The sequence below is a fragment of the Notothenia coriiceps genome, unplaced genomic scaffold (assembly GCF_000735185.1).
Source record: "Notothenia coriiceps isolate Sejong01 unplaced genomic scaffold, NC01 NC01_scaffold00019000, whole genome shotgun sequence".
In the NCBI taxonomy this organism is placed as follows: domain Eukaryota; kingdom Metazoa; phylum Chordata; class Actinopteri; order Perciformes; family Nototheniidae; genus Notothenia; species Notothenia coriiceps.
Window position 1 is genome coordinate 2,071,498 of NW_011351701.1, and position 26,118 is coordinate 2,097,615.

The 26,118-nt window shown below is 40.7% G+C and overlaps 1 protein-coding gene across 3 annotated transcripts; it reads right to left on the bottom strand.

Annotated features, from left to right (window-relative positions):
• Nucleotides 1-36: 36 nt before the first annotated feature.
• On the bottom strand, nt 37-24,266 carry nsd3 (nuclear receptor binding SET domain protein 3). Of its 3 annotated transcripts, none has more exons than XM_010778323.1 (25): nt 24,044-24,266; nt 20,680-21,542; nt 19,703-19,957; nt 19,418-19,580; nt 19,178-19,332; nt 17,959-18,651; nt 17,712-17,877; nt 17,520-17,620; nt 17,098-17,143; nt 16,865-16,995; nt 15,816-15,941; nt 15,602-15,728; nt 15,321-15,521; nt 13,790-13,969; nt 12,515-12,538; nt 10,210-10,366; nt 9,117-9,319; nt 8,894-9,006; nt 8,659-8,805; nt 8,426-8,548; nt 6,750-6,866; nt 6,514-6,655; nt 5,694-5,800; nt 5,405-5,609; nt 37-4,645 (listed from the first exon to the last, which is right to left on the bottom strand). In XM_010778323.1, the coding sequence occupies exons 2-25, from the start codon at nt 21,496-21,498 to the stop codon at nt 4,380-4,382; spliced, it is 4,767 nt and encodes a 1,588-aa protein (XP_010776625.1). In that variant the 5' UTR covers nt 21,499-21,542; nt 24,044-24,266; the 3' UTR covers nt 37-4,379. The 3 variants fall into 3 exon arrangements, with proteins under 3 accessions (XP_010776625.1, XP_010776624.1, XP_010776626.1); XM_010778322.1 differs by having other exon boundaries at nt 12,515-12,661; XM_010778324.1 differs by lacking the exon at nt 12,515-12,538.
• Nucleotides 24,267-26,118: the final 1,852 nt, after the last annotated feature.

A 26,118-nucleotide genomic window follows, 5' to 3' on the forward strand; every position in this document is an offset into this window, starting at 1 on the left:
TATTTTAAAGTAGTTGAAATAAATCCCATAAAGTGAGAGTGTTCACTGAGACAGAGTACAGTTTTATTAAAGTCAAACTTCAGGCATGTCTGAACTCTTCAAACTCAACTTTAGAATGAAAAAGGACAGAATCAATATTCTCAAATAAAAAGACAGTCATGTACAAAAAGAGTGTCGTCTCAACAGTCACACACATTTAGAAGCAGAATTTTACAGGCAAAAAGAGCACGCCACAGTAACATGATTCTATGCAAGTTCAATGCAAACTATTTACAAGTTCTTCAACAATATGCAGTATGCAGTAACACAGGTCGAACAGTAATCAACATGGTATTTTGTGTTCATCCACATTTGTATTGAAGCAACACCAAGAGAGATAGATATGACCCCAGTTAGAGTTACCGTAAGTAATTTTACTACAAGTAAAAAAGAGATGAGTGCTTATGAAAGTGATTTTATTATTTATTCAAACACTATTTTCTCCTTCGACAGCATGTCAATTAAAAGAGAAAGTCTGCAACATTGCACAAAAAAACAAAAGACGTCACAGTGAACTGAAACATAGCCTTTGACATACATAAGTGGGGGGCATCTTAAATGTAAGTGTATATAAAAAAATAATATCAATCCTGGACACTTAGAAAAATCCTTTTAGGCGTATTAAGGGGCCACATAAATCAGACAAACATGCTATCTCTTTAAAAAACTAATGTGGGCACTACTATGACGATAAACCAACAAAACTTCAGAGATTATTTTAAGAGAATGAAACGATGCGCGCTGGGACACTTAAGTGGAGCAAAGGTAACACTGCTGCGTCAGCTCAAAGGGCAGAAGAGACAAACTGGCACAAAGTAATTATGATCGTGCGATCTGCAGGTGCAAACAAAGAAAGGCTGTTGCGCTGTGCAACATGGTAAAAAACAAATAAAGGAACAGAAAAACCAAACATTAGTTATTCAAATCAGGCATTTAAAGATGTTCCAACTGAAGTGGATTAAACCAGTGTCTGATGTTTGAAGCATGCCATCAGCTGAACTGTCACTTTGAAAATAAAAAGGGCTTTAAGACCAGTTATATAATCACAACTTATCAGTCAGACATTTTCTCTGAAGACACAAACACAAAAGTCAAGGATGCCTGCGTTCTGAATATAAAACAGAAAAATAAAATGCATCAATAAATAAAAAGGATATTCAAGTTTAGACACACAGACCGATTTGAGTTATTAAATTAACTGAGCCTAATGACGCACCAACCTGATACTGAACATTTGGACCATTTCCTAAACAAAAATGCATCCCTCTCACATTTAGGACCAGCAAGTAATAAGCAAGTTTAATCTCTTTCTCAGAAATTGACAAAAAAAAGGCTTCCTAAAAAGGGTAAATAATAACAGGAAGACAAAAGAAAAGCAGCGGTTGAATGCAGAAGCGGGAGAGAATTTGAATATAAATGTAACACATTGTCATTTAAAGGCATTGAAGATGCAGGAAGGAAGTTTGAGCTTTTTTTATGTGCTTTTTCCCCAAGATTAGTGCCTATGTGTAATTAATTATTTGCATATGTTTAGCATATTAAAGTCCTTCTAAACTCAAATGTGTCTTGCTAAATGGTACTTAAGTGTTTGATCTTCACTGTGTAGGATTAAATATGTATCATATTTCTAGCATAAATCATGCTTATAATTGTCTCATTGTTCTGCATTCAATGGCTCCCTATTCACCCTTTCCTTCGGCTTTTTTCCTCACAATTGGCACTCACACGATTAGGCACACAGAGATAAAACTAATGCAGTCGAATACAACGGTCAATGCAATAAACCCCAGCTTCATAAAGGTTATAATGTTCCGTTGTTGTTAAAAACCTTTTACGAGATGTTGAATAGATAAAGGGATCATTTTGAATGATGTGGTGCTGTTAAACCGTATTGCATTATACACAGAAGAGTCATTTCATTTTGTGTTTCGTTTAGGTTTGAATAAATGAGAGTAGAAGACCTATTACAAACACCAGTGAGTAAAAACTCAACATTAGCACAAACAACATCTTCCAAAAGGATCATTCAGTTTAATCAACACCTTTATAAACTGGCTTTTAACCCAAACTGAACATTATAATGTGCATGAAGGTAGATTTATTGCATTGACAGTTGTGTAAGACTATTATTTTAAACTCCGTGTGCCAAATAAACTGGAGACTGAGTGAATAAACTCCCTGCACTCGAGAAGACCCTGAATGAACTGAAATGTTTTAGATAAATTGGCACAGTTTCTCCCTGTGGCTCGTCGGGAGGCTTAAGAAGAAATAAAGAGTATTAAGGGCAGAACATACAACAAACAGAATCACAAGCAAAAGGCTGTGATCAAGTTTACCGTTCCTTAAGTCCAGGCTTTAAAGAACACACAAACTGAACTGAAACTTGACATTCCCATATTTAACTGCTTCACACTGCTTTTAACACTAATTACAGTGAGTCGCGGTACAGGGCGATGAGCAGCGGCTGTTACCAAAGTGTGGAATCATTACACCAAATGTAAAATAACAGAGAACATATGCAATGATCAAACACAGATATATAATGTAAAACTCCCCATGGTTTTTTTAAATAGTCTATTTCACTTACACCGTGGTCGAGAGCGAGACAAAGTACTGCACTGGTGATTGAAAATGAAACTGGTATAAAATGTGGTGCAATAAATACAAAACATTTTGATTTGACAGATGGAGATTTAGAAACACTGTACAGAAGTTTGTATTTGTACATCGTACTGGACCGGACTGTTGTCATACCATTACGTCTCTAGATAACAGCCAGCCTTTAGGATGTTTTCCAGGTGGAAAATGCAAATGTGCCTCTCACGGACACCGTCGATTTCTGTCCAAAGCAGTTTCTGCTGGCAGTCTTTCCTACTTGTGCCAAAAGAAAGCAGCATCATTTAGGCCACTCTGCTCAAAGACTTCAAAAAACCCTTTCCAGCAACTCACAACGTTTCTGACCGAGAGGAAAAAAAGTTACAACACAGTTTTAATTCCGACGTTACTACAAGAAGAAGAGGTATCCATTTTGAAACACTTGTCTTATGTTCTTTTGATATACATTTCTGTATATGTATGACCTAGCTAAATTGTGTAGCGACAAGCTGTGTAAAAGTGCTTTTTCAGAAAGGTTTGGCAAAATAAAAAACAGAAACAAAAAAAATAAGCATCTAAGCGGTCACAGTACACGACGTTACTGAAATGGACTGCACTCTGGGCAGCACTTTCTACAGCCAGAACCAAGCTTAAGGCTGATAACAATACTTAGACAGCACCAGTGATCACAAGCTGAGCCCCTCCATCTACAATACAAATAACTGCTCGGAGGAAATGAGGGGACTGAACTTTATCGAAAAAACAAAATAAAAAGGATTTGTCTAGTTGTTTTAAAAAAGCGTTTCCTTCTTCCAGGAACAACCAGAGGCGAGGCTCCGTCCCTCCTGATCTTTATGTACTTTACAATATTATGAGCCAATTATGTACACAATGGCGAGTGAGACTGGCAATATGAAAATCACAAGTACTTCTGTAATGTCATACCATTACACTATACACCATTATATTTCACCTTAATAGGACTATTTTCACAAGGAGGTCTGCGTAATGTTTAACACCTAAACAAACAAACATAATACAACCACTCACCGAGATGAAGTGAGAGAATCTGTCTGTAAACATTAACAAACATAGATACTGTATATACTTATATTCATCTATATCCATTAGTATATTGAAACCATGTCTAAAGAAGGTTGGAATGTAGTGTATTTGAAAAGAATTGCACAAAATCTATCATTTCCTCCTTTTTTTTTTCCTCCAGGAAGAAGAAGAAGAGATAATAGCGATGACGTCTGGAGTGATGATCGGCTGTGGGGGTGGGGGGAGGGGGAGGTTTGTGGGAGACGCCGATCACGGCTTACAGTAGGTGAACAAGGAGCAGCTTCACACTCCTCCTCTTCCTCCCTACCCCTCCTCTCTCCACCCCTCCCTCCACAGAGCTCTTTGAGTTTCTGCAAGGTGCCGTATTTGACGATGTGATAACATTTTCTATTTCAACAGCTGTAACACGTAATGAGGTGGTGGCCCTCTGATGGGCGGAGGAGAGCTGTAGAGAGTGTGAGAGGTGTTTTCTGGCTAGGGAGGAGGGGAACGGGCGCATCATGATGGTCCTCTCCAATCGCTCTGCCTGCCACTGACGGCGTGGAGCTGTTCATCGACTCACCCATCGCACTGGTCAAAAAAAATCACTGTATCCCTTTGGTCACTGCTTCGGGACAGAGGGGGATCAGAGCCCAGGAGCGCACTTTTCAGGGGGATGAGGTATTGAGGGGGCTGAGGTGTCACTCTGAAGCCGGCTCGCCCTCCTCCGGCTCCTCCTTGACGCTGACGGGGCTCAGGGCGGAGCGGCGGGGGAGGGTCAGACTGGAGTTGGAGCCCAGGGGACTGGCGGGGTTGTGACTGGAGCAACAGGGACGGCCTTCGAGGGAGGAGGAGGTGAGCGCCCCCTCCTCGTGCTCCCGGCAGAACGAGCGAGGGCAGAAGTCACACAGAGACGATGCCGGGGCGCCGCACACACTGCAGTCGTGCCACGGACATTCCCAACGTCCTGCAGACACACATGGAGATCATTATGAGGACAAACCTGTCGGTAGATGCCCCCCAAATAAACGAGGGCTCAAGAAGCAAAGGCACAACTTTGGTTTTGCATTTGGAGTGGGGGATTGATAAAATGCAGATTTGAGACACAGAAGTAGAAGTAGGAACAAGGAGAACAGAATTGTAACTGAAGACAAGGTCATGCTGTGTTTGTAGTTTATTTTTAATTATGTGCCAGCTCTCTCTAAAAAATGGGTTTCATTCACTTTTTTTCTATAATTTTAATGAAGGTAAAAGGAATTGTGTTGTGGTGGTCAAACCGTTAAAAAACTTACACTCAATTAAAAAAGAAAAAGCTCTTTCTTTAAAAATATTCCTCTGGATAATCGACAGCGCTCGCCGTCAACTTTTTTATTGGGTACTAAAAGCTGATGAAATGTTATTTTGTAATTTGGACTAATTAATCTGACAAGTCCGTCTTTACCAACCTGGTCTGTCTACAAAAGGTCTCTCAGAAACCTCTGGGGTGGTGAGAAGAAAATGTTTTACCACATTCTTAATAGTAAATGACTGTTTACATTTACCTCTTCAGGCCTTTAGATAGAAGGATTCTTGCTAGTGACTTACAAAAAGGCATCGCAAGAACAGGGGGAGAGGAGAACTGACTGAATTCGGTTGAAATAACCAGGAAAAAAATCTGCAAGACTTTAACATTGTGCGCATAAACATTTCAATGTTCAACACACACAAAAGGCAATTGTGTTATTACCGTAAGGAGGCTTGTTGAGGTTGAGACAGTGCAGATGGTATGCTTTGGGACACTCCTTCCTGTCACACATCACCAGCTCGCCTCCCTCTCCGCAGCAGAAGCAGAAGTATTCGTGGCAGTGTTTGCTCTCCGGACGCAGCCTCCGCTTCTTCGGCTTCAGCTTGGCATTCCTGGCCTTCTCCTCTTTCTCCATCACCACAGCACTCTGGAAGAAACATTATAGATACATTATTAAATGATATCAAACACAGGAAGAACTGGATCCCTGACGAGAGGTCACTGCACTCACCGTTGGCTGCACCCCGAGGAACCCCGAGCAGTTTTCTGAGCCGCAGTGACAGGACGACCTCCTGTTGCCCACACAGTGCAGGTTGTAGTTGAACGTCAGCTCTGTTTCTGCAGGAGTACCAGAGACAAGATTCACAACAGATGGATCATCAGGATCATAAACACACACTGTGGAAACTAAATAACCCCATTCTTCAAGAAAAAACTAACCGGAAACCACTTTTTTACATACATTAATTTCAGTTTAGGTTTTTAAGCTGTATACCAAAACAAGGAGACTTAAAAAAAAAAAAAAAAGCCTTATAACTTTGAATTTGACTTGATATTCAATTGCTTCCCAGTTAACCCCTTTTTTTTTTCACATGCAATTTGTCTTGTAGAACTAAATTATAAGAACATAATAATACAAAATAAAAAATCTTTTTTATATAGCGCTTTTCCTGGTGCACAAAGTGCAAACATGATTTAGATATTTCAGATAAAACACAGAGGTCTGATAGTGATCATGATTAACATGGGGAGTTTACTGAGTTTTACTGAGTGTGGTAGTTGTTACCCAAATCAAACCATTTCAACTATAAGGCCATTTCTACAAACTTCTTGAAGCCATGTTCTTAATATATATGTAGCCATGTACTTGTACATGTACCATTATACCTGTCTCTAACAAAAACAAACTAAACTACTGAAATACTAAACATAGCAAACACACTCTGAAAACTAAAGCTTAACCAAAAAGAAGTTGAAAAAAGTTTTTCTATAAGTTTGAATGTAAATGTATGAATGTAACAGAATACATGTGTGTTTCTATGGGAACCTACGGGCCTCGATGTCACAGAGGGTGAAGAGTCCTATGCGAACGTCTCCGTTTACCGTCCACTTCTGTGTCTCACAGTTTGGACTGCAGCTGTGGTTCATAAACCGAGCCGGGTTCCCTTTCGGGCCAGCATCGATCACACGGTCCTACAAGGACAGATTGAACATAAAGACAGGGGGTTTAGAAATGCTTCTGAAGGTCTATCCTCTGAACAATGTTGATCAGTGTCATTGATGTTACCTTGGTGAGGGTGAGCATGTAAAAGTCGGCCACGTGATTTTCATGGGCGCGTTTGATTCGCTGCTGGCACTCCTCTGAGTCAATCACCTCTCCTACATACTCTGTGACAAAGTCACCCTGGAGGAAACAACAAAAGTCCTATTTTATACAGATACCCTTAATTCATTTCATTTTATTTGTTCCGTTCATGGTATGCACAACTCAATGTATAACAATTACTTACAAAACATGTCTCTATAAACACACCATACCCGAAAAGTAGCAGGGAGAAGAAAATAATCTTATATTACCCTTTCTCAAAAGAAATTAATACATAGAAATAGATGGTCTGTCCTTCATATTTCTTATTCATAACAGTATTGTAGGAAAATAAGAGAAACACAAAAACGTACAAAAAAATACTCAGTTCCCGACAGTTAACGGAAAGAAACAAAATAAAAAATGTCTTTCACTTCACGAGAAGGAACAGATAGTCTAACTCGATTTCAAAATACAATTTGACTTAAATGTTTGCTTTGTTTATCTGAATGATAGGAAAATGGTTGAGACCAGAGGCCTGTACTACGAATCCAGTTCAACATACCCTCTGTATGTTTAAGTTAGCTGGCTTACCTAACCCAAAACAAACGCGCTCTCGCTAAGCGGTCCTACGGCACTGATTATCAACTTGGTAACTCAAGCCAGGGTTTCTCTGTCCGGCTGAGTGCGCGTTCACATGAAAGGGGCGGGGCTAGCAACATTTGACCAATCACAAACATGGAGAAGCGTACTGACAGCGCAGCGTCATACTTCCTGAATGAAAAGTAAACTATAATATTAGACATATGAAGAAGTTAAACTTTAAACATCCATGACTTAAATACTTTATCCAGGATAAAAGCCACATAGTTGCACCTGCAAGGTGAATACAGCTGGTAAAAGAAAAAGTGTTTGAATGCGTACATTAACAGGTTTATGATATCACTGCCCCTTCCAAGACACGAGTGGATCTGACTTTAATTACATTTGACTCGAGTGTTTCGTCAACTTAATGTGGTGCTTAAAATAATACTTCTGCATACAGTATGTGACACTGTGAGTGTTGCACGGCCAGATACGGCTCAGCTGACTCAGATAAGGAAATATGATACATTATGATGTGATATGATATCAATGGGGAATATTGACGTCTGCACTCACAGTGCTGCGGACTGTACGTAATGCTACTTTGAGCCGGTTACTTATGTTAACTTGTGGCAGATATTTAAGTAAGTTTTCTTAACGCTAATGTTATAATAGCCAGTTATAATAGCCAGATTGCTCTGAACATGGGAGGTGATATTCTATTAATTTTCAGTTGATTTTTGCCGGCCGTCTTTCCTGCAATGGCAGTTTTTCTGTATTTCCTTTCTCCTGTAATGTGACTTGATCGCTTTAAACTCAGCACACTGAGCTCTGATTGGTCAGCAGGCGGTGCTTTCACAGAGTTGATCTCTTAGCCTGCAAACTAACCTTCTCCGGAGCATAAGTTACCATGGAGATCAAGCCCGGTAAGAAGAGAAACCCAGAGTTTTCCCTGAAGTTAGCTCGCTAAGCGAAAATCCGGCTTCGTAGTACAGGCCTCAGAGCTTGATAGTCAAGCTGTTACAGGACATGTTTATGCTGTTTTTGGTGAAATGATTGAGCTCAACACCGACCTTCCTGAGAGCCTGGTTGGTGCTGAGGCCCCAGCCGCGGCCGTCCGTCTGTATCACCTCCGTCTCTGCGTACAGCCGCTTGGAGAAACACTGGTTCTCACAGCTCTCACCTGCAGGACACACCTAGCAACAACAACAAAAACAACATGAAGAAAAAAGGTAAAAAGTTGAGATGCAATTACTCATGGCTGGTTATATTGTTCAAGAACTGTAAAACGAGTATGCACACAGACCTGTGGATGACACTCGTACTGCAACATGCGGTTGAGACACTGAGAGTGGAGGCTGCACGGATGCTCGTCTGTCGGTCTGCAGTTGCATCGTTGGATTTCTGACAAATCAGCTACGTGCACCTGCACTTTCCCCACTGGTTTGTTGGACTGATGCAAGAAATCAACGGTAGAATCAGTTACGACACTGAAGATTAATTCAAAATAACTTTTTTTGTTTCTCTTCAAAGTGGGATACCTTGATGAGTTTGTAGGGGGGAGGTTTGCGAGAGTTGCGTTCCTGCTCTAGAGCCTCCTTGCTCTCCCTCTGGGCCTTTAGCTCCTGGAACCGCCGGGCAGCTTCTTCCAGAGCTAAAACACACAGCGACAACATCTAAGAGACTCATCCTCCCTGCATCTTTAGAAATATGCACTCACAACTGATTTGTCATAAAGAACAAAAACACTGAGGAAGAAATTACCTTTCTTGAAGGTTTTGTTGATGTTGATCTGACCCGTGACAAAGTTCTTGTCATTCTCCACGTAGGGGAAGACGCGGCCCTGGTTGATCCAGTAGTAGTCGTGGGAGCCAAAGAAGAAGACGGGGAAGTCTCCAACATCGTGACGCAGGCTCTGAATGTTTGATGGCACCAGGCGAGGGTTGCAAATCTCCGCGGGCCACCACCTGCAAGGAAAATGAGGCAGTGAAAAGTAAGACTAGTGTCTAAGTGTGGTAAAAAAAACTAATCATACAAGCCCATTTAAAAGTTATTATAGCCTGACGTAAGCATTACACTTTTAAAAAACCTAATGCAACTTAAGAACTTACAAAAACAAAAAACTTTCACTAGCTCCTGCAAAGTCACAGATCTCTGACCTATAAGATCTACACTCATGGCTGGTAAAAATGTGTTTTTTTGGCACATGCATTATTTGTTTCCCATTACCACATTGTAATGTAATACCATGCCAGCAGAGAATAATCTAACTATTGAGCAGAGCTGAACATGTAGTGTGCGACAGGAAAACACCACCACAGTATTTCCTTATTTTTTTCCTTTCATCTATAACATCAAATACATGGATCACCAATTAGTACGCTATTTTTGATTGAGTGTATTTGGGTAGATATTCTATACACGTAGAGATAGTAATTGATAATAAATATAAAGAAAATTAATGTTTAAAAAAACAATAACAAATAAACCAAAAATAATGTGAAGGCAATACTGATATTAAAAAAATTTTTTTAAATAAAGCAATGATTCATAATACCATACATTCTATATTATATCAAATATATAATTGTTATGTGTATACCCTGAATGGATGTTACATATTGTTGTACATATTTTTAAATGCTGTAACTAGCTAATCTGTCCCTATACTGTTCATGGTTCTCACACCAAAGCACATTTGTTGCTACTAAAGAAAACATCTGTGATTGTTATTTTGTACTTTCATTTGATTAGAAGTAAAATATAGCATTTCACCAACTTATCCTTTACATTTCACTGTACCATAAACTGACAGTTTCACCACCCTCAGCAGTCCGTCCCCAGTGCTCCTGCGTACCTGTAGTTGCCCAGTTTGACCCAGACAATCTGTTTGTAGTGAGGCTTCTTCCCCGCCCTGCAATCACTGCAGGACCACGCCCCCTCCGGCGTCTCCATCTCCAGACACTCCGGGTGGAAGGAAGCCGGGCATGTGTCGCAGCACAGCAACTTGCCTCCTACATTTGTATGGATGTAAACGTGTATGTGCGTGAATGTGTGTGTGTAAATGTGTGTTTTGAGTGTATGTGTGTGTGTATATGCATGCATGGTGGGAAATGGGTATGCAAAGAGAGGAGGAGTGTATGATTAGGTGATGCACCTTTAAACCTGGACAAACTCTGAATCTAATTTGCAGACAGGCCTACTAAAAGTAAAGAAGCTGAAAAGGTAATGGTTCTCCAACATCTAGTGTTAAAATAGTGCCATTGTAGGGAAAAGTGTTTTACCTAAAGCTACAATCTTAGCATCTGGGTGATTTTCTGAAAACAAGGCCAGGTTTTAGGAGCCTGCTTGAGTGGAGGCTCCTAAGAGAGCTGTGCTCCATGGTAAAGACTGAACCCTGCAAGGAGTCTCAGTCCGTTACACCTTTCATTGCAACAATTACAGCATGTCTGGAAATCAGATTCAGAGTACTGTACCAAGAGCAGTCTATGGGAAATACATGCATCAGCACAGGAGTCAAATCAGCCAGCAAGTTAACATGAATCAGGGTTAAACTCAAACAACAGAATTATTGGCAAAAAGCAGGCATGCAGTCCTGCCAGTAAAGCAAACTTTCCCCATGACACACATCACATCCTGCACAGACCAGCTTGCATGGAATCATGTTTTTTTTATATTTTAATTTATTATATTTTCACAAGTTTTAAAAAAGGTGTTCATTTAACTATTGCACTCATCTTTAATAATTGAAATCAAATCTAGTCCCGATTGAGATAATATTCCATCAAAGGCCGGTCAAAGCTTAAAGAAATGAGGTGAGCAACATTTCATTTCATCTGAATATTTCAGTCAAAAATAAAACTTATTGCAGTCAGCATAGAAAGATGTGAGGCTTTCAAATCAAAAACAAGCCCAGAGTGCTGAAGCAGAGCAGTGCACCCCCAGCAGCGAGAAGCTCACTAACCGCAGGCAGAGCTAACTGAGCTAATCCAGAGCTTCCAGCATCCTTCATTCGTGTAGTTTAAGTGCTGGAGGTTTGACAGCCAATCATATATTCCCAGCAGAGACATTGTCCCCATTGAAGACTTAAAAGGACTTTTGATTTATCTTGTTAATTGAAGAGATATACAAACCCAGATTGACTGTTAATGCAAAGCATAAACAAATCTCACAATGGGCCTCGTGCAAGAACCACATATACGGAACAGATTTGTTCTTCAGCGGCACCTTCAAGTCATGTTAGAGAACTTATTGCATTCACAGGTTTCCTTCTAGCGTACGAACGAAATTCACAGTGTGTTGTAAAGTCATGCTCTGATAGTCAATCTTTCTCCCCAAGAGGAAATAATGACTTATCTTTAAAATCATGATAACAATAACATATTCTTAATCTAAATGAATGTGGAGTTTTAATATGACTTTGAAATCAACTAAATATATCTATCGGTGAATAAATAAAATGGTCTATTTATATTTTACGATATTATTACAATTATGTTCAATTTTTTTTTAAACTGGCAACATCACCTCATCTAACCACGTAGTAATAAAAAAGAAAATGTATATATCTGCATACCAATACTGTTCTATTTCCCATAATTTCATGGAAATTAAAATAATCCCTCTCGGGGAAATTAATAAGAAAAAATACATATATATAATTTTATTTAAATATATATAATGTATTTTTAAACACATCTCTCTATTAATGTGGTTTTTAGGGGGGCGAAATCATGAGGCCTAGAATACACAAACTTCCTTTGCAAGATTGCATACATTTAATGAGTTTTCACATTAGTTTTTCAAGAAAATCAATGAAAGGAACGTAGAGGTTTTGGTGAGTTGATAAAACTCAGTTGTTAATAACATTAAAAGAATAACTAATGACATTAACAATTCCTATTTTGGTGTGTCCTGAAATGAGAGGTTTTGAGGAGGAATATAAAAGTGTTCTTGCATGATGCCCACTGTTATCTGTTAATGTGTTAGGGAACTTGGCTGAGGTTACTTTGCGCCACCTCATTCAATTAACTGCATATTTACCAGTTAATTCTCTTGGCACCTCAAGGCTTTGAAATGAATGATGCGTACACAAAGGGGAGCAGGCACAACACAAACACAGACCAGGGGGAAAAGGAGGAAGAGAAAAACTGTTCAGTTACCTTTCCCAACATTCTTTTTGGTAGCTGACGAAGGAGAGGGAATCATAGGTAATTTCAACTCAGCACGATTTGACTCAGTCAGAAGGTAGTGGGACTTATAGGCATATGAACTTAATATGGTGTCAGTAAGGTCTTGCACTAACAGCCCTACACAAGACACACAGGAAGAGACGGGGGTGAGCCGCAGTCAAACTCCAAATTACCCAAAATTCACACAAAAAGAGAAAGAACAAACACTCACAGTCACACACACACACACACACACACACACAGAAGAAACAAGTAAAACAAAGTCTGTCCTGACACAAAGAGGCCAAACAGTGCACTCAACGTATTGTCCCACAGGCAAAACATCACCTCTATTTTGGTCGAAAGTCATTTAAAAAAAAATGGAAATCCTCATCACCATCAAGGACTAAAGGGACAGCTTTCAATTGAGTGCAGTGTTAAGCCTGGCTCATTCATAGTATTAGTATTGTGATGGAAAACAAATGTTACATTTAATTTCTCTGTTGTTCATAAACAACTATGCCAACATGTCATACTAAAAAGATAGATCTGATTTTATAAGAAAAGAAGGTAAAATTCCTTCAAAAAGGTTGAAAAAACAACATTAAGGTTGATCAGGTCCTGTTGTTGCTCCAATGTGAAGTGCAAGCAAGAAGAGAGTGGTGAGATTAAAAGGATCATTTAGATGTTGTTGAAGTTGGGTTCATGATGTGCTTATGTATAGTCAGTCTGCAGTAGATGACAGTCCGCTGACCCCAAGTTATTCTCTCTCTGAAGACACCAGACTCCATTGACGCAAACAGTTATTTGACCTTAAAGGCCACAGGAGTTGCTGTTCTACCTCGATCCGTTAGTTAGTTTGTGTTATCGGTGACCTTGGTGTAACACAAACAATCTAACCGATTAACACAATGGTAGATTTTACTTTTTTGTTTTTCTGTGAGGTAAAAAAAAGGTTTTTGTTAATGGTGTCTGGTGGCTTGAAAGAGGGAATAGATAACGGCTTTAGTTATTTGAACGCCTTTCTATAAATCTCTAAAATATGTTTTGCTGCAGCCCGCTTTCAAAGCAGAACGGTGATTACCTTTTGTGCCGTAACTTCTGTCTGCTTCCAGAAACTGGTCATCTACTGTAGGTAATACACTCACTATGGATAAGTACATCATCAAACCACACCTAAAAACTATCGATTTTAGAACTTCAACATTTGTTAGGGCCACTGCTAGGAGAGCAACACCGTTAGTGTGTGAGGTAGTGAGAGCTTACCTCTGGCACACAGGAAGCACCAACCCACGTTGATAGGGGACGAGAGGAGGCCGTTCTTCTTGGTGCTGCCGTGGCTGCTGCAGATCATGATGTGATGGGTGAGGGCGACGCTGCCTGCCGCCACGCAGCCGTCTCCCGTGTGATAGGCAACCGGACAGCGGATACAGCGCATCAGACGACCTGGAAAGGAGGCAGAGGACGGGGACATTTGTTCAGCTTCTTGTCTCCAAGTCTGCACACGCCAATGGAAAGTTATTTTGACCCTGTCCCTGCGTCACATTAGTCACGTAGCTGTGAAACTGTGCAGCACGCACAGATCTGTGAAGAGATTCAATCCCGTCACTGCAGAGTTTTAATAATGGAGGACTGATTCTTTATTTTTCAAGCTGTTATCTAAGGAAACCAGAAGAAAAGGTTATACTTTTTTGTTGCCCAAGACATTCAAGTGGTTTAAATATAGTTTTTTTATCTTCTTGTTTCATTCTACATTAAAAATGAATAACATGGGTCAACATTGTGCAATTGTTTTGCACAATGGTTCCCTATCGAGGGGTCCTAAAGGTCACAAGATAAATCTATAAGGGGTGGGAGATGACCAATGGGGCCCAACAGAAGATAACACTAGATTCACAAATACATATTTATCATTGGACTCTTTTACCTCAAGTATTTTTTTGTGAAATATTTGACATGTTTGTTGGCCTAAACACTTACACTAACCTCTTTAGTGTATCTCACATCTAAAATGGGACAAGGGGCAACACATAAACATATATATTTTATAAGGGGTCACAAGGCCAAACAGTTTGGTTAGATATATTCTGAATGATTGAATTACAAGTTAGTTTATCTTTATCACGATGCAAATACGCATATATATTATCCGTAGGTAGTTAGTTCAAGTAATAGTTCAGTCAGTATAACAACATCAACGCTGCCTTTTGCCAAAAGTAAAGCATTTAGTTGATGGTGTCAGAGTGTGACACATTTATTTCTCTAGTAACATTTCGGCATCTCCCCGTTTTAGGGTTGTTTTAAGCCATAATATACCGGAACTCTGTTGCAAACAAAGTGCATCACTTCCCTTTTTCAAACATTACCAGCAAGACAAGGCACAATAATCTAAAGACATTTCAAGGAACACGACAATTACTTTTTTTCTCAAATTGTCTTCAGTCTCCAGATGCCTCTCGCCTCAAACTAAATGGAGCAATTTATGTTTACCAGTTGTTTGTAGCAGGACTGTCACCAAATATTCTTCAGGACATGCAGTGCAGGACTTAGTAGCCCTTTTATGGCACGTCATTCTCAAAATCATCTCTTTCACAATTTATTTATTTTGCACTTCTCCCTCACATATAAAAGGGAAGTAAAGCCTTGACCATTGCACTCATTATTTTAGCTTTTTTCCTATTGCTTTTATTAAAAAACATCAGCTAAGTGGCCTAACGTGTAATGGGAAATGTCGATTTGTTAGTCATTTTCTTCACACTCCACTGCAGACTCAAACAGGAAATCAGACATTGTTTACCTTTACTCGCCCGCTGGAGGTCTCTCTCCAAGCAGCAGGTAGAGCAGCTGTGCTGAGGGCAGCAGAAGCCCCCTTCCGAGCTGATGGTGGTGCCCGGGAGTTTACGCACACAATCCTCGTGGTAATAACAACCACAGCCAGACACGGAGCAGCGCGTCACCTCCTGGCCCGCCGCTTTACAGCTAAAACAAGAATGATTGCCTAGAAAAAGAGTGAGAGGGTGTTAGCACAGAGCAAAACACAGCAGATCTGACACAGTGCATATTATTCTGTTCGCTCACCATTTCTGCATTCCAAGCAGGTGAACCTGCCTTCAGGTAGGGACGTCAGACCGAGACAGTCCAGGTGAAACTGTCGGCCACAGTCCCCTTCACACACCACCAAACCCTCTCCGTACACCTCGCAGATCTACACACACACGAAAAAAAAAGATGAATTCTATAACTGAACACCTGTAGGATTTTAGAGAGAACACCAGATGAGTGACGTGCTGACCTGGCAGACGGTGTCTCTCTTGCCGGTGCTGCTGTCCTGGCGGGACAAGCCGGAGTCCACAGACTGAGTGTCTGAGGCGTCTGCATCGGCTGCTGCTGGACTGTCAAGACTTTTCCCAAATAAACCCTGAAAGGCGAGAAAACAGCAATCAGAGGCCATGCCAATGTTTTTAACTGTCCTTTTTCCTACCTATAGTACAGAATAGTAAGTAAACCAGAAAATATTCACATTTTAATAGCGGGGAACACCAATTTTTTCATTTGAAAAAGTCACAGGTTCAAACCCCTCTGCAGTCAGCATGTCGTTGTGTCCCTGGGCAAGACACTTCACCCCAAATTGCTCCTGTGGGGATTGCCCACAGTATTGAGTATGTAAGTCACTTTGGATAAAAGCGTCTAACAAGTAACATGTAATATAATATAATGTAGGGTTTCCCATTAAGGTACCGTGGAATGTTCTACTGCAACAATCCCCACACGCACACACACAGTGTACCCGCGACTGTTACAATGAAGGCTCGATAATCAGCTCACGGCACATACTGCCAAGGCACACTAAAGTGCCATTATTTTTTAAGTTGGGGGTGGACCTAACCTTCTCTAGGGGGGTCCGGGGGCATGCTCCCCCGTGAAGATTTTTTTAAAATATTGAAGTTAAAAGCATCAATCTGGTGCACTTTGAGAGCAACATGAAGAGATCTATGGATACATCTCTCAACACCCATATGAAACAGAACTGTAAACAGATGTTCTTTTTCTTTATGGATATTTTATGGATATTTTACAAATCACTCCCTTTCAAACAGTATTCTTGTTTTACTGTCATATAGTATTTCATAACTGTTTTTCATTTATTACTCTTATATTACTATCTGACATCACATACATCGTAGCATTAAAGTTCACAGTTTATAATTAAAATAATAAATGCCTGGCCCTCCCACGGCGCCGGGTCTGCTTGGTTGTGATGACTATAAAAAAGTTACATTGATGAAAATGCACAAATTATCAAGAGAAAGACAGTATTGTCTTCTTGATTTCTAGGCCTACCTGTGGGTCGTTGAGGCCTCTGGAGTCAGAGTCAGACGTGTCTCTGTACTGAGAAGAAGTCATCTCCACATCTGTCGACGCTCTGCTTCGCTTTTTCAGAGGTTTGCAGGCGTCTGAGATCTCACTGGCTCCTAAGAAATTCATAAAGATGAGCAATAAAAAAAGGTTTTATAAAGTAAAAAGAGTTCCAACCACAGAGGTTATGCAGGAAGCATGAAGGAAGGATTCCTTACCTTTCTGTGAACCTGTCCTCAGTGTCGCCTCAGGAGCCATCTCAGCCTGAGACAAGAAGTGCAGGTTAGTGTGGTGCTGACTCAACAGTATTGTAAAAAAACAAATGATTCTATATAGAAAATAAACTCTTTAAACAAGGTATAAATCAGTTTGACTTATCTGAGTCATGTTCCGATTTTCTATTCTTAAATATTTAATAGTGTTTCAATCTCAAAACCCTATATCTTCGATATAATCTGTTTATTATATATCTGTGAATGTACATTCAAATCATTTTATTCAAAACAGAAATGGGCATTGACATAATAAAATATATTGCTTATGAAAAATGTACTTTAACTAATAGCCACATCCCCTTGTGTTTTTATAATGGAGAGCTGTTTTTAGTCTGAACACTAGGTCATCTGAGGAGAGCCTTTACCTGCTCTTTTTTGGTTTTCTTCTTGGGGACGGGATCGTTGGATCTCTCCGACTCGGACCTGCTTCTGACCGACCGCCGCTGCAGCTTCCGCTCCTGAGAACCTGAAAATCCATGAAGGTATTGAGCTGTATCTGTTACTGACTTTACAAAGTGCAAAAAAACACACACACTGCACGTCTGTGTTTTACCCACCATGTGGACTGCTGTGGTGTGATCCAGGAGAGGAGGTCTGCTGCGTTCCTCCCTCCTCACTCCTCCGACTGGCGGGGGATTCTCTCCTCTCCTCCTCCCCCTCCTCCTCCCCTTCGTCCCCTTCTTCCTCCTCCTCCGGACTGGGCTCAGGTTTAGCTCTGCTGTCCTGTTGAATGCATCAAAATGATTCATTTGCTTACAGGACACCTCAGGATGAAATGTTCCTATCTGCATGACAAACACCAACCTCCGGTGAGCAGTAACCCAGGTCAGGCTGCCGGGCCTCTCCCTCCACTATCTCCTCCTTCTCTTCTTCTTCTTCTTCGTCTTCCTCTTCTTCTTCTTCTTCCTCCTCTTCCTCCTCTTCTTCTTCTTCTTCTTCGACGATGACGACTTGCTCTTTTTTGGGAGATGGAGCTGCTTTTTTCTGCAGGAGAGGCCAATCGCACTTTGTGATCTCCACGTTCAGCCTCTTCATGGTGATGGAGAGAGGCAGCAGCTTCCTGGCAGCGGCTGTTTTCCAGGCCCTCACTGGTGGCGGCGACTCCTGCCGCTCATCGTTCTGCTTCGGGGAGCTGCTCTTACGCTGGTCGTCCCTCTGGTTCTTCTCCTCATTTGAGGCCGGGGATTTTGTGTGGTCTTCTGTGTTTGAAACACTACACTGTCTGCGTGGCAGCAGCCGTCGAGTCGGCTGCTCTCTTTCTGGTGACTTTACCGCTCCCTCTTCCTTCTTACTGATTGAACCGCTGGAGCGCCGGTTTCGTTTCTCAGCTCTGTAGGTGGGTTTCCTGCTGGACGTGCCTTCATGAGGATCTGGGTCAACATAGATGAAGGTGTAGTTGTCAGTTCGCTCCTGCCGCGACATCAGGAGGGCATCCTCGGCGTGGCCCACACCCACCTCCCACTGAGAACGCTCCCGCTGAGGGATGGGCTTCAGAAGCTGGAGAAGGAAACATCAAGAAGAAACAACATTGTTAAAACTACTATTTTTTCACATCTTATACCGCTGTACAGAAACCTTTATTTTACATTATGTGTATGCATTTCTGGATGCATTTTATTCTTTTAATTTACACATGATGGCCTTATTAACAATATTTTCCTCATTCAAATATGCTTGAATAATTAATGTGTTAACATTCTACAAACATACGTGGGATAATTCTGAAACAGTGCCATTATTTACTTGGCACTTTTTTATTAAATGTGATGAATTGAATTGCTTCATTTCATTAACCTTATGATATAAAATATGCAAGTGGTGGCGGCGACTCATAGGAATGGAAATGGTGGTTCGGAAAAGGGATCTTCAAATTGTTGTACAACAAAATTGCTGTTCGATGAATATATTAATTATAATCATTTTGATGGTGTAATATAAATAAAAGTGAATTATTAAATTCAATTATACAGTAGATAGGGTTTTCTGTGACTGTAATACCAAAACGATAAAGAGCTGCTAGTACTTTGTGTTTCTCTACAGGATTTGTGGCTTTTCGCAGAGTGTCAGCCTGAAGGTCTTCATACTGTTTCTTCCCCTGGTACAGGACTATCCTCTTCTCATGGATCCATGCTCGCTCAGCGACACTGCCAAAGAACTGGACGTGATACTCTCTGTGACCTGCACACAAACAGAGCGAGGGAAACAGGTTGTGGCTTTTGTCCTCACGCATTCAAACACTTGTGAAAGAAAAACCGGTCTGTACCTCTGGTGTTGATACGGGTGTGGACCTTCATCTGCGGGTCAGAGGAGATCATGCAGGGCCACCAAGGGTAGGTGCCCACCTTGGACCACACCAGATCTCCGATCACAAACTCCTTACAGAAGCCCGTCTCTTGGATAACTGATGGATGATGGACCTTCGGAACCTAAAGAGAAACATGAACAAGTCAGTGATGTGCTTTAAAATGTCTAAAATATTCTACAATCTACAGTAATTGGTGTTCAAAGCATTCACACTGCTGTGGAGAGCAAACAGTCATGCTCTTGCCTTGGGCATCTTTGGTTCAGTTTTGATGACGGTCTTCTGAGGCTTCTGTGTCTGGGCTGGGGGTGTTTCTGTGGGCGGGGGCTCCATGTGGATGTCCTCCGTCTGCTCTGTGGGACCTGACTGTGCTTGGCTCTGTTCCAGGTTCTGTTCCTGATCCTGGACCAGCAGCTGCAGCCGCGCACTCTTTTTCCTCTTCTCCTTCTTCCTCTCATGTCTGCGCTGCATCTGAGTGGCCTCGCTCTTCTGAGACTCATTCTGAAGTGAAGATAGAAGAAACAAAAACAGTAGTAAGAAATCAAGTACATTTTTGTTTTTCTACATAAACGGTAACTCAAAGCTGGATCCATCTGTCTTCTGAAATCAAAACCACCTCCGATATCCAGTTCTTAAGAGAATTAAAAGTAAACCAAAAAACAAACACTGTAACAATTCCATTTGAATTTCATTGAGCCAGATTATAATTGTATTTATTATGTGAAATTATTCTTCTGTGGTTGCTGTTTTTTGAATGAGCTGAAATAAATAATCTATGAAGCTGGTGCCAGCCTCTAAAATGTGTGCATTTTATTGTACAAGAGTAAGCTTAATATATTTTAGTAAATAACTATTTTGACAAAGAGAGACATTTTAATATTTACCTCGGACTTGAGAAGATGACAAAGTATTTGTTTAATAATTGAAATACTAGGTACTTTTAGCACAAATTGTCCATCTGTCCAAGGTTTGGGAATTGTATTGCAATTTCAGATTGATAAATGAACGTATCTTGTAAGAAGTTATCTATGAACAGGGTTATTATATATGCTACAAAATGCAAAATGCAAAAATGCTCAATAGGCGCCGCAGAAGGATAGCAGAGCTTATTCTCTCTACTTATTTGATGGTTTATGCTCTAAATGTCATGCTTTTGCTCATGATGTTGATCGCGGTTAGTTGTGAGACCTTTGATGATTCGAGCTGTGAGGTGCACACATTACCTGCAGCTCTTGCAGCAGGTCTCCACACAGCGCAGACTCAAACAGCTCTTTCCCATTCTGATACGTCTTAATGATCTTCAGCTTGATCTCTGGAGAGCTGGTCTTCTTCAGCACGCCCCCAGGAGTGTTGGACAGGATGAGGGAGGGCTGAGAAGAAGGGGTACTGTCCACAAGGGAGGGGGGCGGACTGGAGGAAGGCAGGATTAATGGGGGAGGAGGTGGGAGAGTGTGGGTCATGATGTGAGGCGTATGGGGCATGTGGTGCTGGGAGGGCAGAGGGGGCGGCGGGGGACTCTGTGGGTGGGGGTGGTTCTGTAAAAGAGGCGGGTTCGAGTGAAAGAGGTGAGCGTGGTGCTGGAGATGAGGGGTATGGTGGTGGTGGTGATGATGGAGGTGTGGGTGATGTGTGGGCAGAGGGGGGGACACAGGAGACAAAGGTCGTTCCTGAAGACCTGGGCCTCTCAGGACCGTCCCCTCCCCCGGCAGGAGACCGTGGTCTGCGTAGCTCCGTATGGCCCCGTAGCCATTAGCCGAGCCGTTGGGGAACTGCGAGTACATGGAGAACTTGGACTGCGGCTCGTACATGCCCAGACCGGGGGGGTAGCCGTTGGAGACCTGCGACATGTCCTCCGAGGCGGACGGCGGGTAGGAGAACTCTGCATCAAGGGCAGCATCGTAGGAGGGACCACCATCCTCGCCTGGATCACTGCCGGTGTCGCAGGTGCCTTCCTGTCTGATGTTGGCGGAGTCAATGAGCTGAGGGGGTTGCTGAATTGTATTTCCCATGATCCCTTGCATGAAAGAGAAGGAGAAATCCATTGTTGGGCTCCTGCATCCTTAACTGTCTTTTTCTTTGACTGGACCTGTTGACAGATAGAAATCATACAGGTGTGAAGCAAACCGGACAAAGGTAGACTATCATTAAATCATTACTGTTTACCACAGGGTTCCCACACCCACACATTACTTTCAAGAACCCAGCAAGGCATCGTTTGAGACACTGATCAAGGTTACCGTTTGTGACACTGAGAGTTTTTATAATGAGAACTAGCAGGCTGAACAGAAGCTCACACGCAACAATTAAAAAGAGAGGCTGCTGGTGTGTTACAGTGACGGCCGACTGTGTGCTCCCTTGCCTTCTGTAACACATCAAAACAATATAATGTGCAAGGTGAGAGATAGCAAGAGAGACTATTTTACTAATTGAAGAGCTAAGCAACTTACATTTCTATTATTGCACAATATTTATAAAATCAAGAACCCTATTTTTATTAACTTACAAGGTTTTAATTTTTCCTTTCATTTTGATAAACTTTCAAAGGATTTCCCTAAACCCTAATGTATAACATTAAGCACCAGCTTGACATTACTACATCAAATCTGCTCTCTGCACTCTGTATGGACAGGGATCCTACGGCTGACCCTGATTTGCTCTGGGTCAGTGGGTTTTAAGTAATTAAATTAAACATAAATGTATTTCGGAATGTGTCATTTAGGCATAGTATGATCAGATAAATAAAAAGGGAGAATATAAAACTAAGACAGTGCCTTGATATAAGATGAAACTGCAGGCCCAGTGTGTTTAAAAAATGTGTGTGCACAACAAATACATGCAACATCCCCGGTTTGCTTCCGGCCAAGGACCTTTGCTGCGTGACATTATTAATATTCCCTGTCTGAATCTAAACTGTTACATAATCTGATAGGAGCCAAACTTTTCCAAATAATGTAACACTATAACATGGTACTTATTTACGACCAAATATGCATGTGTGGCATCCAGGGGACTGGGGACTTTTGAAAGTTTGACCATTTCAGAGCTCTAACTATTTATCTAAAGTAGGAGCCAAATAAACTCTCAGGGGTGTCTGAATGTTAGTAGACAACACGTGGTTTTGGTCACCAAGGTAAGAACAAAACTAGGCAAACAAGCCTTTATATACAGTGCCACATCTTCCTGGAAAATGTACAGAAGAACTGAAACTATCAGAGCCGAATATACAAAGGCCAAAATGTTAATGATTGAGAAATTAGCAATGTTGATCATTGCTTGCTCTTGAATTTTTCACTGAATTCACATTAGAAGTTATACCTTTTATGCATTAAAACTGTTTTTTGTTACTGGATTGGATGTGCTTACTCATTTGTAGTGTGAGAAAGTTGTTTTGTCTCTTGGTCTTGTTTGTGTTTATTGTTGTAAAACTGTTTTAGACTGCTTTCTTAGCCCTTTAAAAAAAAAAGCTTTAAAACTCAATCACTTTACCTGGTTAAATAAAGGGTGAATGTAATCTCTTTCTAAAAAGTGGACAAATCCCTCATATGAGAATCACAATCAATCATGTTAAACTTAGGCCATCAACAAAATACAAAACAAATTCCAAGCAGCTCGTATTAACGATAAAGACATGTTCCTCTTCTATAGCCAATAACCAATCACCTGTGAAGTGAATCTGTTCCAAGCTAATTAATTAACCTTTATGAGTGTTTTTATTTAATCAACACAAATACATGGTGGCCTGCTATCCCAAACAAAACAAAGAACAGCTACCAGTGCCTGCTTCAATATCTTACAATAATATCTACACTGGACACTCTTAACATATTATGGCTTTTGTAATCAGGTTAAAACGGTTGGAGCTTGCAGACTGAATGAATTAATCCACTGATTGTGCTTTAATGTGTGATCACTCAGCCCAGCGGTGGCAAAGGTGGATAACGGTGATGTAAACACCCATAAAAAGGTGTCAACTAAAAGTCACTAGCTGTCTATAACGACTTGTGTTATTATTTTAGGGTTCATGTGTGAAGTGGTAACCATACCTGCTTCAAAAAGACTGCGCAGACAAAACATGTTTCACTGAATGATCTTATAGCTTTCTGCGATGTTAGCCTGAAGCTACCTGCCATCAAAAGCTAAGGGATTGTGTTAACAAAAAGATGTGGACCATTTTAACCGAGAGAAAAAAAAGACGAAACCGGGGGACACGACCGGTTGTCATTGTGCACACACGACTAACCGTCCCCATTCGTTATTTGTTATCCGTTAATGTTCTAAACACATGGAAGAAGATGAAAGGAGAAGCTAATGGTGGCTAAGCTAACGCTCCATTGCCAATATGGCTGCCTTTGCCCCTTTAAATCATATTGTCTGGCGTGATTATACCTCCATAACTGTCGGTTTGGAGATAAATGTGCCTGAAAATAATATAGCTGCGACCCTCAAAATCATTGCAAGAGAGTGTGGGGGGACAACCACAATATGGCAAACATGTCGCTAAAGAGTAGAGCAAATGAGCAGCACAGATTTTGATGCCGAGTCGAGGGATGCAGGAGAATAATATAATTTAAAAAGAAATATCAATACCTTCAGCGAGTCCCATTCTAAACACATACACCAGCCAGCAACGGGTCCTCGTTTAATATATATGGAGTAAAAGGGAAAAAAGCCTGTAATTTAGATAAAGCGCAGGCCTTTTCGTTTTCGTTTTAACGCAATTCTCTACAGAGAGGAGGAGGGGTTGTTACGCTATCTGGTCGCTGCCCAATCCCAAAGCCTGGCTCTTCTTCCTCAATGTAGGAGCATTTAGTAGAGACACTGCTTCACGTAGATATGTTTAATTCTCTCCCCCTCCACTGTGCAGTCTTCTTCTAAATGGTATGATATTAATTATCATCTCTAGCTCCCTCTTCCTTTGGTTTAACAAAATCACACTGCTTTCATTTTTTTAGTCCAGGCCTGGTGGTCGGTCCCTACTGCAGCTCAGCGCCAAAATCTCACGGAACGGAGGGGTTACGAGTAGCACTCCGGGATGTGTAGTTCACTTGTGATGGCAGCTACTTTCAAAGGAAAAATATGTTAAATGTTTCATACTTGTCAAACCTTCAATGATATTAAACAGGGATGTCATGTGTCATGTCGGAAGGAAGACAATGTAAACATAATAAACAAATTAAAAAAGAAACTGTTTGAACGTTTTAATTTCAATAGTGTCATATTATTTAAGAATAAAAGGTGTCAAACAGAAGTGCACCAATAATAGTTGTGATTATTTTTATTGCACCCTGATCACACAACGCGATGCAGAGGTTACGTTTGCACCAGCGTCTCTGATTGGCTTTTATACGCCTCCTCGCCTGATCAGTAGCTGAGAGGAGGGCCACATTAAAGACGTCTCACTCTGACTCGTATTCCTGGTTCCACATTTGTTGATCCACAGTCTTCATTTGTGGGCAACACATGGCTTTTTGGACAATCTTTCTGGCTTTTAAAACAAAAATACAACACTTTAAAAACGTACAAAGTACAAAAATACAACCGTTGATCTTTATTTGTTATACTTTTGTTTATGACAAAGTTTATTTACTTTGTTATATACAGAGCCGCTACAACACAATCTTTAACTATTTAGTTTAGACTAACTGTGTTAGCCCAGTGTCTGTGGACTTACCTAGATAGAGAACGTGACAATTGATCCTGATATTTGGCTTGATGAACACAAATACAAAAGGTACAAGACATATTGGCTTCGAATCAAATTTGATCAGCTAATTTTTCTTGTAACAAAAGCATTAGTAAACCAGAGGATGTCTGGTCAAAACATACACTGCAGGTGACATATTGTATTTCTGGTATTTCTATTTTTGTGTTGTGGTCACTGGCCACTTAAACAGTGGCCAGTGACCACAACACAAAAATCCAGCAATCCCTTTGAAAAAACTGTTACCTAATGTGTTGCAGAAAAAATAATACTGAACAACTACTAAAACTAGGTAGGCCTACTATCTGAATGAAAAATGAAAAATGATTCTGAATGGCTTTTTCTAAACAAAAAAGTGTATATATTGTCTTGTAGTTATGTTATACAGAATATAAACTTTAAACACAAAATATATATTATATACAGTATGATAAATGCTTACACATGTAAAAAGTACAACATAAGTAGCATTCATTTTCCATATCTCCAGCACTGAACAGAGTAGAGAATGGAGAATATTTGATACAGATAACCCTCAACTCCAATTATTAATTTTCAATATTGGTACAGACTATAGATAAAATAGTTCAACAAAAACAGTGCTGGCAAGGAGCCAAATTTACTCAAGTACTGTACTTAAAGTACACTTTTGATGGACTTGTCTTTACGGTATTATTTACATTTTTTGCTGTACTCTTACTCCACATGTCAGAGGTAAAATGTGTACTTTTACTCTACAACACTTATTAAAATGGGCGGCGTGTGGCGTTGGTGTTCGGATCAGGGGAGCACATGTTCAAACCCCACTGCAGTCAGCATGTGGTTGTGTCCCTGGGCAAGAAACTTCACCCCAAATTGCTCCTGTGGGGATTGCCCACAGTATTGAGTATGTAAGTCGCTTTGGATAAAAGCATCTAACAAGTAACATGTAATAATGTAATGTAATTAAATACCTTTATTT